This window comes from Myotis brandtii, unplaced genomic scaffold, assembly GCF_000412655.1.
Source record: "Myotis brandtii unplaced genomic scaffold, ASM41265v1 scaffold384, whole genome shotgun sequence".
Classification (NCBI taxonomy): domain Eukaryota; kingdom Metazoa; phylum Chordata; class Mammalia; order Chiroptera; family Vespertilionidae; genus Myotis; species Myotis brandtii.
In genome coordinates this window covers 4479793-4499150 of record NW_005364745.1, presented here as the reverse complement: position 1 = coordinate 4499150, position 19358 = coordinate 4479793, and the positions used below count along the sequence as shown (strand labels likewise).

Sequence of the window (19358 nt, the reverse complement as noted above, 5' to 3'; positions counted from 1 at the left end):
TCATAATCTGTCTTTTAATTGGTGCATTTATGCCACTGACTTTCAGAGTGCTTACTGATAGAGTTACTGCCATATCAGGTGGCTTCTGGGGCTTCTGGGGCTGGCCTGCGTTGCGACCCAGGATCGGATCCATCACGGGCAGCAGGCAGGCGACTTCTGGGGCTTCTGGGGCCAGCCTGCGACCCGGGATCAGATCCGATCACAGGCGGCAGGCAGGCGGCTTCTGGGGTCGCACATGGGGTACTGGATGGCGGCTCGCACTCACGCTGTCCTGCCCTGCCGGCAGTATGCAAATTAGCCGCCATCTTTGTTGGCGGTTAATTTGCATATTGTGCCGATTAGCCAATGGGAGGCGTAGCGAAGGTATGGTCAATTACCATGTTTGTCTATTATTAGATAGGATAAGTATGATAACATCCCACAGTTAGTGAGTGTATGAAGGAAACCACCACTTTTGGAAGTTTTAGCACATGTCCTTTCACCTTGGAATTCAAGCCCTAGTAATTTATCACGTGTATAGTACTTAACAAAACTTTGACAAAATGAACATTTAATAGCAAAACACTACAAACCCAAATGTCCACTAAATAGATACCAGTTAAATAAAATATGGCATGGCCATACAAAGGGAATACCATGTAGTCAACACAGAGAATGAGGTGCCCTTCTCAAAAACTCCAAGATGTATTTTGTAAGCATGCTGCAAATAATGAAAATATTATGATCACTCCTGTGAGAGAGAGGGAGGGAGGGAGGGAGGGAGAGGGGTCGGGGGGAGACTGACTTAAGGTAACCCTGGCTATTCAACTCTCACAAATCCAATCCAACTGTGGAATCAAAGGGTTCAATTATATTTTTGAATGACTCCCTCTCTATCTCAATTTATTCTACTCAGGAACCAAAGAGGTTCACATATCAAAGAGATACTTGTACATATATAAAAATAAAAACGTATGTGATGTATATGCATGTCCTTTATCCCTGGAAGAAATCACAACAAACTGTTAAGATTTAACCTGCCTTAATCGCTTCCTATTTTGTGCCTTTCTGCATTACATAACTGTCCTACCATTACATACATTACTAGAGGCCCAATGCATGACGCTTGTGCAAGGGGCTCGGCCCTCGCAGCAGCCCCGGCTGCCTCGCAGCCCCGCCCACTGGTCATTCCAGAAGGTCACCCTGGAAGGTCATTCCGCCATCCGGTCTAATTAGCATATTAGCTCTTTATTATAGGATTTCTTAATAATGTATATATCTGAATTTTTAAAATTCCTAACCTTACCCATTATTTCAAAGAAAAATGTCAACAGAACCCTGCAAAGGGAGATTAACAGCTCATTTTTAGTCTTTGTACTGCTGTTATATAAAAGCCAATTAATAACTACTGTCACTGTGAGACCAGCAGAAAAAGGAAAATGCAAAAAAGAAATAAATATTTAAGTATAGTTTTTTAAATATTAAATTCTTACTGAAGATTAAAAACCCTAAGACCTCCAGGTTTTTTCACCAGAAGAGGAAACTATATTTAGGAAATGAAAATAAAGTTAAGTATGAGACTGTAAACACTGCAAAAGTATTTCCTAAATGTTCATTTTTGACACCATCCAGTTACATACTACTTACCCAGCTTGGAAAATCAGACCAAGTTGGAACTCGCTGACAAAGGTCCCGGAGAATACGTATGATAATCACACAGGACTGTAGACCATTAGCTCTAGCCTTGAGAGCAACACAAAAACCAATTGAATTAATCTTAGAAATACGGAAATTATCCCTTGATGAAAAAAAGTTAAAATACCGCTGTTCAATGGAAGCTCAGATAAAAATGAAACAAAAATAATCACACTTGAAATTGGATTCAATGAGCTGCCATTTACAGCAGTATTTTATGCCAGGGTTAGTATTTAAAAGCTGGTATTTTAGGTCAAAGTAAACAGATTATACAAGAATAATATTTCTTGATACCCTGTGAACCTTGACCTGTAATCACTTAAATCAATAAACTTAAAAAAAATCTGCCTACATTAGAAATAAAAGAAAAAGTAAAGAGCTAAAAAGTTTGTCTAGGGACTGAAAGGTTAAAGAAATCTGTTTGGTTTCCCTTCTGTGCCTTTGCATGACTACAAAGTCACTAAACCAAACAGCTACTTCCTCACCTTTCACTCCCTACACGTATTAACTTAGAGAAAGAGGGGGGAGAGGGGATCTTAAAACTATACAGAAAGCTTTAAACACATATTCCATTATGTAAAGCAAAGTTAATCTGCAGCCTTATGGAATATAATATATATACACAAACATGTGATGTTCCTAAACAAGTCAACTTTAAATATAGCTACTAAAAATAAAAATAAAATAACCCAAACTACAAAACACCCCCAAAACCTAAGTTCATTGTCAAATAATAGTAACTGCAATATGCAGATCTTCAAACCCAGCTTTCTATGTCAACATATTTTCTGAAATTTAATTTAAAATAGTGTTGCTTGGGCAATCTTTCAAAATGTTTAAACACAGTTAAACATGTTGTACTGAACTACTCTCTCATAAGGCTACAATAAAAAAGTAAAATGATGTTCCGAACCTGGAACCACTTAGCGTGGCGTAGAGCAGCCAGAGCGTCAAGGCATTTTTGCCTGTCCAAGACGTCCGGTGGGTCTTTCACCATACCCGAGGTTACATCTAAAATGGATTGAATTGGCAAAATGCAGTGAGGAATGGGTGTTTGACCAGGTGAGCAAGACACTTCCTTAAAGTAGCATCAGTGTCACACGAGCCATTTGAGAGTCTATCAGCACTTTAACGTACCCAGGGAATTATTTTCAACAAATTTACATATTCCAACATGACGACCAAACGGAGACTTAAACTCTTAATTTAGAAATATAATAATTTCTGCAAATATAAACCCTACCCACCAAAATAAAATCAAAAGGAAGGATTACTGGACACAGTGCACCAGCACAAAGATGACAAGACAAGAGGGAACACAAAAATCCACCTTAATAAATGAGAATGTACAAAACACTACTGAGTTTGTTCAGTATTTTAAATGGTCATAGGTTATTCTGGGGCTAATATAGCGAAGAATTAATGATAAATATGGAATGACAACAGAGTAATGATCATAGAAAAAAATAAAGAGGCATTAAACTTCTAAGAGTTTAATACTTTCTCTTCCACAAGGAGATTTTTAGTTGTAAGGAATACAAAATGCCTTTTAAAAATTCAAAGTTCCCAAAAGGTGTTCCAAAGAATAACTGGAGAGAAACAATGGGTAACAGAGAAAATGGCAGTAGAAACTAGCATGGTTAAATAGAGTAAGTATAGAAACAGAAGAGATGGACTAAGCAGAGCATTTTGATGATAACATGTAAGGCTTGAGGTTATAATAATTGATTTTAATCAGATTATTATATTAAAACATGAATGAGCTACATAAAACTTGAGAAGGAAATCTGAACCTAAACCAAGACAAGAGGTTAACTTTACATTCACAAAAATAGTTGGAGGGCCAGCTTTATATTCTCCTAAACATATCTGTAAAATGTGTTTAAATATAACAGTAAATTTGCTGATCAAACTATTCACAAGTAAATAGCAATTAAGCCCATCAAATTCACAACTCTTGATGATTTTTAACAGTATAAATATTTTCTAAATTATAGGGAAATTATATACCAGGCAAATAATCTATTGAATTTAAGTCTTCTGGTAAAAAAGCACCAGAAGGTGCGTTTAGGATATCATCTAATAAATCACTGAGGATACCAAATGGATGAGAGAAAAAGAAGTATGTGATAAAATAAACGATGATTTTATTTTAAGAGTACCATTGCAACTCTGGGCAAGTTACTTGATTGCATATTTTATATGACCATTCAGAAGTCTTAAGAGATACTTGTCCGTATTTTGAGTAGATAACATATAAGAAAGCGTATTTTAAGTGATAAAGAATTATATTGCCTATTGTTAGTTCTTACTCCTAAAGTAATCAGATGGCACAGATTTCTCAGAAGACAGTTTAGAAGGGAGATCTACTGATAATCAAAGAACACTGTGTCATATCCTAAGAATGAACACTAAGAGGAATCTGGGTACTCAAAAGAAACTATCAAGACAAAAATAGTAGTTACTTTTTAAAATTAATAAACAATCTCAAAACCTGCAAGACCAACTACTGAATCAAGAAATATATTGAACATAAGAAATGGGCTATTCTGAGATAAGAAACACAGGAAAGCATGGCTAACTAAGGAAGGAAAGAAGAAAGGAAAAAAGAACCAAAAAAAGAACAAATCCACCCACTCCTCAAAGCAGGGTTACAGAACATGCTGAAAGACCCTCTTCCCATGTCCCTAATTACTTACATTATTTGCTAAAGCTAGAATGCAAATAGGTGACAGTGTGCAATCTCTTTCTAAAAATGTTTCTAAATTTCTAATGTTAATTCTTAATGTTATAATTTCCTCTAATATGTAAGAAAAATTTTCTTTTTGGATACAAGCATTCAAAACTTTGAAAATTTTAATTACTGATACAATTTCAAAGATGCCAAGACACCTATTGCAATTTAAAAAAAATTAAGAGCTAGAAAGTTTCTGTTAGAGTGTGGATTTTTGCACCCATTTTATACTTCAAGTGGATTAACCCCTTAGATATACTGTACTAAAAGCATACTTGTTGCCTAATACCCAGTTAAAACAAAACAAAAATGGGTTATTTTTTAAAAAATTCTTACCCTACATAAATGCATTTCATAAAATTTAAGGGGTTAATCACTAGTTAGAAAACATGCTGTGTCCACACTATTTTATGAATAAAAGTTAATAGGAATATATTAATTTAAATTAACATGGTTATGTAAAATATATAATCCACCCAACCATTTAAAAACTAGTGTGAACACTGCTCAATTCTAGAAGACACAAAGACAAAACAGAACAGCCACACAGAGGACAATAAATGCCAGGCTCTGCATCCACAATCTCTTCTGAATCAAATGGCAGGTGTGACACTGAGCTTTTGAAAACCTTGGTCAAAAATCCTTCCGATGTCTTGGCAGCAACCCCTGACAGGAATCAATCCCCTCTGCTAGAAGGCTTTGGACCGGGCCTGACAAGCTACAGGTGAAAAAAAACACACACAATACTTGACTTGCTGCAGAAAACACTCTGTAGCAAGGGTTAGAGCATTTTGAACATTTCAAGCCTCAAGTCAATTAAACTTTTACTTAATATTTAACTGTCAAACACTGTGCTGTAAAATAGATCCATCATGCGTTTAACAGTTATTTGGACAATTTAATAATTTCCTTTAAATAATTTTTGGCATTAAATGGGATCATTACGCATTAAAGAGGCTACCACACTATGCGCAAGTCTCAAGTCTCGTGATTTACAATCACTCTTCCGGCAAAGCCTTCCTTAACCCCTGTACTAACTCCCCAAAGCAAGCTAGAGGCTTTACATGATTTTAAGACACAGAGCATTGGGAGCTGCAGTGAGAGAGAATACATACCGTTATTCTGCAGCAAAAAAGAAGCACTCTTCATAATGAAGCTAAAGAAATGGTTTACTGCACTAATCTGCAGCAAGGAACACTCTCTCAATGTTTCTATACTTTTGCACATCCAACTTTTCAGCTCAGTGTCTTGAAGTAAAATCTTTCAATTTTGGACTGATCATTTCTCTCAATATAATATTTATGAAATTCAGAACAATAATTCTAAATCAAGTCTGGGTCAGACAAAAATATAATTTTGTTTCCTTTAAAAGGGATAGGTTATTAAACATTCTACTACAACTATGATACCTTGACTTTAGACTCTTGCAACATAAATGACTTGATACCGCACAAATTAAACAGCCTAAATGTAATTGAACAAAATATGCTCTAAAATAAAGCTAAATGGCTATACAAGTATAATTTCACCCTAAATATAGCACCTTTATTTATAACATAATACATTAGAAGATTTTCCCCCCGAGCCCTCAGAGTCATAGGCTGCATATGAATTGACCAGCTTGACTCAGGAACTGTTTCCAGTAATGTCCACAGCCAGACCTTGAGTGGAAATTCATGCTCATATAAAAGATCCTTTATACAAAATCCATTTATTTTTAAGATGCAAAGCTTATAGAACATACAAGTCCTGATATGGTCTATATACAAAGTATGCAAAATTAGACAAGTCTCCCAATGAAGTTTTAAATGAAATGTTCTTTTTCTGGGTAGTAAAAAGCCCAGTGCCTTAAATAAATTGCTTTGCTGTAAGAAAACAAATTTAAAGTGACAGTAATTGAGAGCCTACTGATGCTATTTTAGACAAATTTTAACATTCAATATATAGTATTCTTTTCTCCTATACATATATCACAAAGAAATACTAGTGTAGACTTTAACTCCATAATCAACAACAACATGAAAGGAAACAAAGTAAATTTTATCTGACCCATAAAACAACAGAACCAACATATGGCAGACACTGACCATGCTTTTTGGCTTAAGCTTTTGAAGCTTTGAAAATGTTACAGAATAGTCCCTAAAGCAACATTGCTGGCACCAGCAGGATTTCATATTCTACAATTGTAAAGTAAATCCTGAACTGTACTAGAACTCACTAACTACACCTACCCCATTTGTTTTTCAATATCTCTAGTATAATAGTGGGGTCAAATGCCCATGTCTACATGCAATAGGATACTCTGGATTTATGAAAGTGCTCCAAACCAAAGAACAACCTCAGAGAACTAGAAATATTTTTACCACAGGACAAGCCAAATCCATGATTACATATATAACAATGCCTCTAAAAATATAACTTATGAGTGTTTAACCAATTTTACTTCTGAAACTCTTGTCTTTTTTGTAAGACAAGGCAAGAACAAGAACTTCTTAAAAGAAGTTAAATTTGTGGCCCCTTACAAGCAACATTTAATTTTTTATGTGTTGCGACTATGCCAGTAAGAATAATTTTGAACTTCTTTTTCCAGAAATCTGAGGTTAGCAAGAAAAGAAAAAAATCAAGAAAATCAGTAATACCATGAGTGTTTTATATAAAAGTACATTACTAAGAAGAACATTTACTTTCTGCAAAATGATCTTAAGTAAAACTGGCTGCTACATTAAATCAAATCCATCAACTTCATATGTAATGCCAGCATGTTGCCTTCTAGGGCTTAATGCCATCTCAAAGAGTAGGTAAATGAAAAAAAAAAAAAAGTTAATAGAAAAATAGAATGTTTAATGGCTTTCCAACCTCCTTCCCTCATGTTCTCTTCTCGAATAATTGGAGATGTTAGGGTGATAGTGACTTGCATTTTGGGTTCCACACATGAATTCAAAATGATTGCCGCTTCAGACACAGCACATTTTATGTCATACTTCTCAGGACTTATAACCTATGTAATGAAGAGTACAATAATTAGCTGGACCTTTTACATTATCAGACAAAGCAGTTTCATCATGGCTCTCTCATTTTCTCACTACCACAACCATTTTATAAGGACTAGATCATATACTACTCCCCTTGGGGAGCCTTGCATTAAATGAAAATAACATTAAATTATTGCTCCACCTTTCTTCTAGAATTGTTTGAATTTCCTTATACCTGCTTCTGTAATATGGGAACAGAAATTCTATCTTATAGGATTGTTGGAGGAATAAATGAATTAACTATATAAACACTTAAAGCAGTACCAGCCTGGTATATACATAGTAAGTGCTATATAAATGTTAACTATGACGATGATGAAGAGTTCTATTACTCTTGCTTATCCACTTGTACAATATGTACAGATTGATTTGGAAAAAATATTCTGCTTTTCACTTAATTATTTAACTGTTAATTAGTTAAGATATAACATTTCCTGCTCTGTGGTTTTACTAAGCACCACAATTAGGATCAAGATGTTTCTTGCAAATTGACATGATTCTTTCAAGGACCTCAAACATCTTCTTCGCTCTCCTCATTGTTCTAGCAGTCTCAACCGAGTATCGGTAAGAAGTAGGCATTGCCAATTCTGCTGGCTCCTAATACTTAAAGACTTATCCACAATAAGAAATTTCATCTCTGGAACAAGGGTAATACAAAGCAGACAACAGCTGAAGCTCAATCGTGTGCTTCATTATTCCTTGCTATAGTTGCTCTGCTGTGGTCAGGTACTACTTATTCTGACTCATTACAATACAGTGGGGCCTTGACTTACGAGTTTAATTCATTCCGTGACGGAGCTCGTAACTCAAATTACTCGTATGTCAAATCTTAAAGTGAACGAGTGAGACACGTGATGCTGGGCTTATGTTGTGGCGTTCACTGTGACGTTAGCTGCGCCAACTAGCGGTGGGGTATCTGAAGCTGGCTCGTAACCTGAATTTTAGCTCGCAACTCAAAGCAAAAAATCGGCCGAGAGATGGCTCATATCTCGAAAAACTCGTTAGTCGGGACACTCCTAAGTCAAGGCCCCACTGTATCAATAAAATGTCAGTCCTTGGATTTAGAATGCCTAATTAAATTGCAAGGTTTTAAAATAAGTTTTATACATAAAATTATTCAAGGAATCTGTATTTTAAATCTCAGCCTGAGATTCTAACAAGCTAATGTATAAATCTTAAAAAATTCAAACAATTGCTTTTGTAGAGCCAAAAGGGGATATTCTGTCAATTGTGTATTGCCATGATTTAATAAATGGACATTGGAGAAGAATTCCTACTGTTATAATATGGAGAAAACTTAAAATAACTACGATAAACTAGGGAAATTCAAATCGGAAAGTTTATTTTCTTTATTATATTTTATTAAAAACATGCATTCAAGTAAGTAGCCAAGAGGTTCATGATTTTTAAAAAGTTAAGCTTGCTATACGTGGCCTTTGTTTAAAAAAAAATCACTTTCTGTTCTGAACAACTGCCTTCTCTCTGATGATTCAAATCTTAGAAAAAGAACACAAATAGGACATGCAATTTTACATTTTAAAATAAATTCCTAAGATGGCTTCATGCCAGTTACAAGCACTATAAAACATAAAAAGACAAAGTAGAAAATAGCCCTACTAATTCGCACAACCAAGAATAAAATTCAACGTGGAAAGTGAAACCAAAAACTTAAAGGCTGGCTTAGGTTTAAAACTGAAACAGTAAGTTAGTTCTGCCAAAAACGTTTGAACCAGACAAGGGGTAAAAATGAACATTTCCATAATACTTACAGCAAGCTGTTTGGGCAGGTTTTCTGCGATACGGGTTAATAATGTCTTGGAAGGCTTCTCTGAGCACAGCAAAACAAGGTTGACATTTCTATCTCCTCGGAGAAGTAATCCTTTTGCCAACACTCCCACTCGCAAAACTCCTTTTAAAGCTCTGCAGTAAAATCAAATTATATTATGTCTCTCTTCTTAACGAGAACCATGATAGTCTTTGACCACACAGAGTAAATTAAATAACTTTCTATACTATTAAATTTTCCATCAACTACAGTATAAACACATTCAATATTTGTAGAAGTACCTTTCATCTAGATAAGAAATATAAATAAATGAAGAGTTAAGTTATCATAGGGAGAACTGAAAAACAAAGAACATTAACACTTCTGTGTCACATTTTACAAATTAGGATAAGAGTCATTTCTAATATCATACAAAAATATTTCCAAATAAAGGGAACATGAAAAGTTAATAGATCATAATGTAAAACTTGAAAGATGTTGCAAAAGCTTGGGTTTATTCAGGCTTTATGGTCAATGCACTAAGGAAAAAAGTTGATAAAACAAATACAATGTAGGACAGACGCAATCCTATATAATAAAAGGCTAATACGCAAATCGACAAACCAGCAGAATAACTGGATGCTATGACATGCACTGACCACCAGGGGGCAGACAGTCAATGCAGGAGTTGCCCCCTGGTGGTCAGTGTGCTCCCACAGGGGGAGCGCTGCTCAGCCAGAAGCCCTGAGCCGGGCTCATGGCTGGCAAGCACAGTGGCAGTGGCGGGAGCCTCTCCTGCCTCCGTGGCAGCACTAAGGATGTTCTACTGCCAGCTTAGGCCTCTCCCCATCAGTCAGACATCCCCTGAGGGCTCCCGGACTGCGAGAGGGTGCAGGCTGGGCTGAGGGACGCCCCCCAAGTGCACGAATTTCATGCACCGGGCCTCTAGTAAGTAAATAAAAACTAATAGCATATGAATGCAATTAGAAAACTACAAAGGCAGCTTTGAACACAAACTCAAAATAGTTTTATATAAATTTAAACAAAACGTGTAAATTTAGAAGGCTGGAGATTGTATGGAATTGTGTATTTCTTGTTTTGGCAAAAAAGAGGTGACTACACCAGGCATCTAACACAAGCATGATAAGCCTGTAGATCCACACCAGAGTTTTCAGTCTCTATAACTTTTATTTCAAGTGTAAGTCCATGAAAGGAAAAGCAAAAATATACAAAGTAGATAACTCTGAAGACATACCTGTCTTTACCTCCCTCTTTCTTATCATCTCCTTCCTTGTTCTTGCTCTTCTCATGTTCAGACAAACTGTCTGAAACAAGTTTTAAAGCACGTTCAGTGATAGAAACAATTTTCTGAACTGCCTGTAATTCCTCTTCAGTTGGGTAAATGGTTGCATGTTTTGTCATTACATAACGGTCATCAGATGAGTCAGGACGTCGTAAAGGCTACAGAAAAAAAAATTACTTCATTTAAAAAAATGTTTCCTGAGCAAAAGTAAATTATTATTTTTAAAATACACATATTTTCATCATATCTTTTCAATAACAAAGTCGATTATGCAAAATGTCCATTTAAAACTATCTTCTCCTTTTTTCTACTTCAGTAAAAACAAAAATGCAAACTATGGAAAGTTATACTACCTAGAATATGTAAGTATATACATGGCCTCAAAACAAAATTATAATACATGCCATCTCAAGTTACAATACTTTTTTAAATATATTTTTATTGATTTTAGAGAGGAAGGGAGAGGGATAGAGAGATAGAAACATCAATGATGAGAATCATTGATTGGCTGCCTCCTGCACGCCCCCCACTGGGGATCGAGCCTGCAACCCAGGCATGTGCCCTTGGCCAGAATCGAACCTGGGACCCTTTAGTCCGCAGACCAACACTCCATCCACTGAGCCAAACCGGCTAGGGCAAGTTACAATACTTTTTTACTCAACTTTAAAAACCAGTGATTCAGAATTCTTTTGCTTTTAATAAATGTTTTACTGTTGCTTATTCTGTGTAAAGACAAATGAAAAAGGTTAAAAAGGAGGAATTTGCTGTTTTCTTCCAAGTGCTCTCCAGAAAACAAAACAAGCAAAAAGACCCTCTTGTTTTCTGTAGTCTGAACACTTCTATGAAATGTTCCTCACCCCCCGACCCATGTCTCTTCTTTTAGCCAGATTCCACAGCACACACACTCTGAGATTCAGATCTTTCCTCTAATTTTCCTAATTCATCAACTGTAGTGCTAATCTTGAACTAGTTATGTACTGCCCCTTATCCTGCACTCAATTCAGAAGTAGTAGTAGGTTTTAGATGGTCAGGATTAGAAAGAAAAAATATTCTAAACCACTGGTAAGGGAGAGATAATCAGTTCCTGCTGATCTCATCTAAACAACAAAGGCAAGACAATCTCTTATATTGGCAAAGAAGCTCTACTCCCATTTAGCTTACGTTGAAAGAAACGACTCAGAAATTCTATGAAGTTCCTTATACATAAAGACAGGTGCTAAGAACCTGTAATAAGGGGGGAGGGGGGAGGATTCTAAATCAGATGAATTTACATTGTGATTACGAGATTATTAAGTCTAAGAACTAGCTCCTCAAAACTGTTATCCTCCCATGCTGAACAAGTCCTATGTTTTCACCCCACATAAATGAAGTGGACACTCACTGCCGGCCCCTGTGGCTGAGGAGGCATGCCTGGTCGGACTCCGAGAAGGCCTAGCGGACCTGGGGGACCATGAGGATAGCCACCATCAGGCATTCGGCGGCGATCATCCCAATGATGTTGTTCTTCCTCCATTCTTCTCCAGTACATATCCTCTTCATAACGTCTGAAACACAGAGAGTGACATTACAAGCCTATAAGAAAATTACAACCCAAGAACTTACATTAATGACATAAAAGGCTATTTAAAAACCCTAATCAGCCTTGCTAACACCTTTTCCCCTCTGATTTCCTTTATATGCTTTCATTTAGAAGTAATACAAGTGAATACAAGTGAAAAGAAAAAATGAGAATACAAAGAGAAAAGCAAAACAAAATTTCAGTCTAAAGTCAAAGTTGAAAGAACAAGCATCAGGAATCTCCGTTCCTTCCAACCTCGCTCTCTTCTCTTTAAGGGAGAAATTGTTAACTTAAATGCCTGCCTAACGGGTCCAGACCAATAATGTGTGTGAGTGAAAGATCCAAAGCAAACACTTAGGAATTTCTTCATGTATCCAAAGAAATATGCTCTCTCCTTTTTTTTTTTTTTTGCTTAGAGAGAACCTCTTAAGACTACCTTTAATTTTTTCCTCTATGATACAGGTAGAAACAAAGACATTTCTCTACTATGAGGAACAACAATAGTATACGACAATGATAAATGGCAACTCACGATCTGTCTCATTTTGGGGAATATTACAAGTAATGGAGACTATGGTAAAAGTAGAAAGTGCATCTTCTGGCTAGAGACAACAGTTGTGACTTAGCTCTTATTAATTATTGCCATAAGGTAATATATATAATCCCAAGGCCACCAGGATTTTAATGTTTTTAAAATGTCTTTGATGTTGGTCTTTAAGTGTTAGTTCAGATTTAAAAATACTATGTATACCAAATAAAACACCCATGGGCTGAACTTGGACTGTGGACAGCTAGTAGATAGTCTCTGCTTTAATGGTCAACACTTTCTAACTTCTTTTCATTATCTGATTCTCTTTCACTTCTATCCTCATTTTCAGCTTCAAACTAGGAAATCAGTAACTCCCAAGGGAAATCTAATTTTTATAACAATAAGCTTTTACTAAATTTTTTTTTAATACAGAACATAAGTAGTATGCTTCTCAAGTAGCACTGTAGAAATTACCAATTTTGTCAGATTGAGAATACAGTGCTTTTTAAGTCATCCAACTTAGGACCAGACTTTCAATGTTATTTAGGCTTTGAGAGAGAAAAAATAAAAACAGTTTGAAGGCTCTCAATGCCAAATACTTTTATAATTAGCAACTAATCAGTTTTGAATAGTTATTACAAAAGATGTTTAAGTTAAATAAGGGCAGGGAACTCTATCCATTGTTTACCAATTCACACTCAATGCCAAATACTTCAGGCACATGGTAGGTGCTTAAGTAAATATGTATCAGTGCAGATAAAATAATTGCATAATACAGGAATAAAGAATTTCCAAAGCATGACAAAGGCAGAAACTTCATAAAGAATGTGACTTAGTCCTAGCCGGTTTGGCTCAGTGAATAGAGCGTCAGTCTGCGGACTGAAGAGTCCCTGGTTCAATTCCAGTCAAGGGCACATGCCTGGGTTTCGGGCTCAATCCCCAGTAGGGGGTGTGCAAGAGGCAGCCAATCAATGATTCTCTCTCATCATTGTTTTTTCTATCTCCCTCTCCCTTCCTCTCTGAAATCAATAAAAAATAAAAATAAAAGAATGTGACTTACTGGTAGATTTAAATACATTTTAAAAAATCAATACATAAATAAGAACTACTTAAAAGTAACATGTTAATAATGACTTAATATCTATAACGTAAGTGTCTATATGAATCAATAACAGGTAAGTAAAAAACTAAACAGGCAATTTACCACAGAAGAAATTAAGTGGTCAAGCATGAAATAAAAACTCAATTTGCCAGGCATACAAACAATTCAAATTGAAACACAAATGGCTTTCACATTTCACACTCTCATTGGCAGAGATTTTTTTTTTTTTGCAGAGATATTTTTTTAAAGAATCGTTTATTGATTTTTAGAGAGAGAGAAACATCGACGTGAGAGCGCAACATCCATCAGCTGCCTCCTGCACGCCTCCCTACTGGAGACCGACCCTGCAACCTGGGCATGTGCTCTGACTGGGAATCAAACTGGCAACCTCCTGGTGCACAAGACGACATCCAACCAACTGAGCCACACCAGCCAGGGCTCGCTCATTGGCAGAGATTTTATTTTAATAAGTTCTAGCAGCAGATCTCAAAGTGTGATCCAAGAACCCCAGATGGCCCCTGAGACCCCTTTCAAGGAATCAATGACTTCAAAATTACTTTCATAATAAGGTTAATACATTATTTTGCCTTTTCCATTTTCATTCTCTTATTTGTGCACAATGGAGTTATCCAGAGGCAAAATGTGGTAATCATGACATATTGAACATAGATGCAGATATGAGAATTATGCTGCCTCTTTTTAAGTCAGACGTTAAAAAGATTTGCAAAAACGTAAAACAATGTCATTCTCATGATTCTGGGGAAGAATATAGTTATTTTATAGTTAATTTTCATCATATACTTATTAAATATATTTAATCTAATACTATAATTGTTGAATGTTATTTTAACTACATTTTAACTATAGTTTAAGTCATTTAAAAATTAAATTCATAAATATTTAAATCTTTCAGTTTTAATTTCTAACACAGTAAATCTTGATATAACCCACTTAAGCAAAAACTCACTGAAGTCTTCACATATATTGAGCACAAAGAGTCCCGAGACAAAAAATTTAAGGACCACAATGTTATACTATCTAGTACAGGCCGAAGTATGGGTATCTTTAAATCAAACATTTCCATTTCTGGGATTTTATTATTAGCAACTAATCATGATTTATAGCCTCAAGGATGATCAATGTAATTTTAATATGAAAATACTGGAAACAACCTAAATATCTAACAATATATAACTGGTTACACAGAATATTTTACCTCTGTACAAAAAAATACTATGCTGCCTTGGAAAAAAAAAGCCTGGTTTAATTTTTTTAAAAAAGTTGATATGTAGCATTGGCCTGTGAACCATCACGGTTCAATTCCCGGTCAGAGCACATGCCCGGGTTGGGGGCTCGATTCCCAGTAGGGCGCATGCAGGAGGCAGCTGACCCATGATTCTTTCTCATCATTGATGTTTCTATCTCCCCCTCTCCCTTCCTCTCTGAAATCAATAAAAATGTATTTTAAAAGGTTGATATGTAAATGAAAAAGTGTGTTATAAAATATGCATACATTATGCTTTTGTTCATATTTCTTGAAATTACATTTTAAAACTGGCCCACAAATACTCATTCATAGCAGCAGTATTCATGATAGTACAAAAGTAGAAACACAACTGTCCATCGATTGATGAACAAAATGTGATACAACCATAAAAAGAAATGAAGTACTGACATACACAATAATATGCATGAATCTTGAAATCATTTATGCTAAATGAAAGTAGCCAGACAAAAAAAATACCAACTATTGTATGATCTCCAGAACAGGCAAATCTCCAGAGACAGAAGTGTAGTAATGGTTGCCTACAGGTAGAGGGAGGGGTTGCTAAAGGTTTCGTGGTTTTTTGGGGAGGTGATGACAATGTTCTAAAGTTGACTGTGGTGATGACTACATAACTGTAAATATATGTGAATTGTACCATTTAAAGATATATCACTTAAAACCAATAAAAATGAAGATCTCTCTGAATGAAATGTTTCTCATTTCTCCTTCCCTGTAGCCTCTAAACCAGCAGTTCTCAACCTGTGGGTCGCGACCCCTTTGGGGGTCGAACGACCCTTTCACAGGGGTCACCTAAGACCATCGGAAAACACATATACAATTACATATTGTTTTTGTGATTCATCACTATGCTTTAATTATGTTCAATTTGTAACAATGAAAATACATCCTGCATATCAGATATTTACATTACGATTCATAACAGTAGCAAAATTACAGTTATGAAGTAGCAACGAAAATAATTTTATGGTTGGGGGTCACCACAACATGAGGAACTGTATTAAAGGGTCGCGGCATTAGGAAGGTTGAGAACCACTGCTCTAAACTTTCTAGAATAAACTGCATTCTTAAAAAACACACTAAGTTGTATTATAAAATGGCCACATTCCTATGACCCAGAACTAACCACCTTTTTCTCGCTGAGTGACGAACATGTGCTGCCTGCACTACAGCTTGTAATGCTGACGTCTCAGTAAGCCACAGGCCCTGCTGGGTGCTATGTGGTACCTGTGCCCTGGAAGAGTGTGGGCTCCCTCTACATCCTCTAAGTCACCCCAGAGGAGGGGGAAAAAAGATACCATGTTTTAAAATTCCAGTACAGTTATGACTACAGATAGTCCTTGGGTTACATCGGACTCGACATATGTCGTTTCGTCGCCATCTCCCATTTATTTATTAAAAAAAAAAAAAAGTTCCGCCATTTCGATGTATGTACATATGTGCTTTATGTTTCTTATTTATTTACCACAAGTAAAGGTCAGGAATTGTTATCTTTCTTTTAAATTTTTTTTACTGTTTCACTTCATTAGTGCTGTGTCTGTGCTCCATGTGAGTGCCGTAGATGCTTATGGAGGTGAGTCTGACTTATGGCGAAAATCGAGTTATGTCACACCGTAGGAACGGATCTCAGACGCAACCCAAGGACCTACTGTATTTTAAAATTACTAGCCACCAACATTGAAGAACAGATTAGGGGAAAAATTGAATTTCTGTTTTTGGCAGTAATTCCACACTTCTTGATTTTTTAAACGATTTGTAAATTGAAGCCTCCTATTAACTTGACAGTCACATCATTTGAAGAAATGAGAAGTTGTCGTTAGATGATAAATTTTAGGGAATCTAGGTTCTCCAAACCTCATTTGATGTTTCATTACAGCTAGTTGCTGTCAGTGAGGGTAAACTTACATCTTAAATCCAGTGACTATTTGCATTCGAAGCCACAAAGATTTTTTGGTACAAGAGATCTTTGGACCAACTAGCTAAATAGAGGACCGAGACTATAGTGAAATTAAAACTATTTGTTACCCTTAATTTGCTTTTATTGCCTTTTAAGACTATCAGCCAAAGTGCAAGGTTAGCTCCAGCAATCAGTTCATCATTTAGATCGGGACCTCTACCTGACAGCAGGGAATGCTGGCAGATCTTGAAAATCAGTATCAAACACATGCCAACAAGAAACCCACTTCCTTTTTTGGTAACGTATTTGGGAAGGAGCACCTAACATGCAAACGCTGGAATAATCTCTCGCTACTCAGACATGTTAGGCAGCACTTATGATTCCTCATTTGTGAGAACTACCCTTCAATAAAACAAAAGGGGTGTGATGAGGTGGGAGCCCAGGCCACTTGGTTAAACATATTTTTAACAAATTAGAAAAGATGAAATGCTTTCTTATAAAACCATTAAGCATGGCTGAAGTATGAGGTATATGATCTGTATAGTATGTCCCATCAAAAATATTTATTACTAATGCTTTAAACTCCAGAGTAAACATTCATTTAAAATGGAGTTCACTGGCTCTAACCAGTTTGGCTCAGTGGATAGAGCGTCGGCCTGCGGGGGGACTAAAGGGTCCCAAGTTCGATTCCGGTCAGGGGCATGTACCTTGATTGCAGGCACATCCCCAGTAGGGAATGTGCAGGAGGCAGCTGATCAATGTTTCTCTCTCATCGATGTTTCTAACTTTCTATCCCTCTATCTTCCTCTTTGTAAAAAATCAATATATTAAAATAAATAAAATAAAATGGAGTTCACTGGGCAGATTTCCCCTTTAATATTAGATAGGAATATTCTTTATCATAAATTTAGGACACGGTTTTGTGAACTGGTAAAAAAACAAAAACAAATGTAAATATGTAAGAATGTTTATTTGTTGCACATAACTTTTTTGGTATAAAATAAATGTATAAGTTACCTGTGGAAAAAACAAAAAACACTAAGATGTCTAGGCTCTACCAAATCTTATATTCAATATTTTTAGCATGTAGCCAAATGTTTTGCTTGTTTTAAACTGAGGCATTTATTTAGAACATTAAACTATTTCTTCACATATTTAATACATGTAAGATACACTTAACCACATAATTCCTAATACCAAGGCAATAGTCAAATATTAGAATAGCCAATAACTTACTCTAATGCATTTCTTTTCTGCCCCTAGGACAGGGGTCCTCAAACTTTTTAAACAGGGGGCCAGTTCACTGTCCCTCAGACCGTTGGAGGGCCGGACTATAGTTTAAAAAAAAACTATGAACAAATTCCTATGCACACTGCACATATCTTATTTTGAAGTAAAAAAACAAAACGGGAACAAATACAATATTTGTGTTTGCATGTGGCCCGCGGGCCGTAGTTTGAGGACCCCTGCCCTAGGATCTTCCTGAAAAGTGAAAATTAAAAGTACATGAAATAAATCTGGACTGCTTTGAATGGGAGTCACATACTTAGAATAGCCTTTTTTTTTTTAAGAAGGCTGAATCACTTATGCTACTAAAAGCTAAAGAAATTACCTCATTTCCATTCTCCAGCGCTCTTCTTCTTCTCGTCTCCGCCAATACTCCTCTTTCTGCATTTGCTTCCTCATTTTCTCTTCTTGAATCTTTCTTGCTCGAATACTGGGCTTTACTTCTACTTGCAAATCTGGATTGACTTTTTTCTGTTAATATAGACATTTCAAAAACTAGCACCCCCTTCCAACAATCTACACATACAATCCCACATATTCTTTCATCATAGAGATTTTTTAGTTACAAATTTCCTATTATATAAGAGTAAATTCAGCATTTAAGTTGAATCAGAGGAAAGATTCAGAATACATTAATATTCGTTTTCTTCCCACCCCTAAAATTCTTAATTATTCCAAGTTTAAAATTATATACTTAGTATGTAAAAAGTACATGCCTTAGTGCTGACCAATAGAAGAGATCCTTAGGGGACGAATGAATATTTAACTTTCCTTTATTTTTTTGTAAATAGATGATTCTAAATGCCTAAGTGTGGAATTAAAAAGTTTCTTTTCATAAAAAAGTATTGCCCTTTAACAATTTAATTTTCACCACCACTGTGTTCAAAAGAGAAAACATGAATCTAATGCATTAGATTAGTCCAGCCTAAGTAAAAACTTTACATATAATATTTATATTTAACTTAATGCTTGAAGTGTTTTCAATGAAGAATTCCTCATCTCAAAATTCATTTTAGTGGGAATTCTACCAAGATAAAGTAGGTAAATGGAGACCTGACACTTCTTTCAAAACACTTTATTATGTGAAAAAATTATCTTTACATGATTACTTGATCCAAGCAATGTTATAATTTAGCTACAGTCACTGAGAATGATGAAATATGGTTATAATCTTCTTTCCTAAGTATAACAA

The 19358-nt window shown here is 35.7% G+C and overlaps 1 protein-coding gene across 2 annotated transcripts in view; it reads right to left on the bottom strand.

Annotated features, from left to right (window-relative positions):
• ZFR (zinc finger RNA binding protein) overlaps nucleotides 1-19358 on the bottom strand; it is a 56080-nt gene that overhangs the window by 14696 nt on the left and 22026 nt on the right. The window contains exons 11-17 of one of the 2 annotated variants that reach the window (XM_005872614.2): nucleotides 18492-18637; nucleotides 11890-12052; nucleotides 10461-10666; nucleotides 9210-9360; nucleotides 7265-7406; nucleotides 2588-2685; nucleotides 1627-1722 (exon numbers count right to left, since the gene is read on the bottom strand). In XM_005872614.2, the coding sequence (XP_005872676.2) occupies nucleotides 1627-1722; nucleotides 2588-2685; nucleotides 7265-7406; nucleotides 9210-9360; nucleotides 10461-10666; nucleotides 11890-12052; nucleotides 18492-18637 (1002 nt within the window). Of the gene's footprint in view, nucleotides 1-1626; nucleotides 1723-2587; nucleotides 2686-7264; nucleotides 7407-9209; nucleotides 9361-10460; nucleotides 10667-11889; nucleotides 12053-18491; nucleotides 18638-19358 lie in introns of those variants that run through there. The other variant, XM_014544893.1, reaches the window with a different exon arrangement.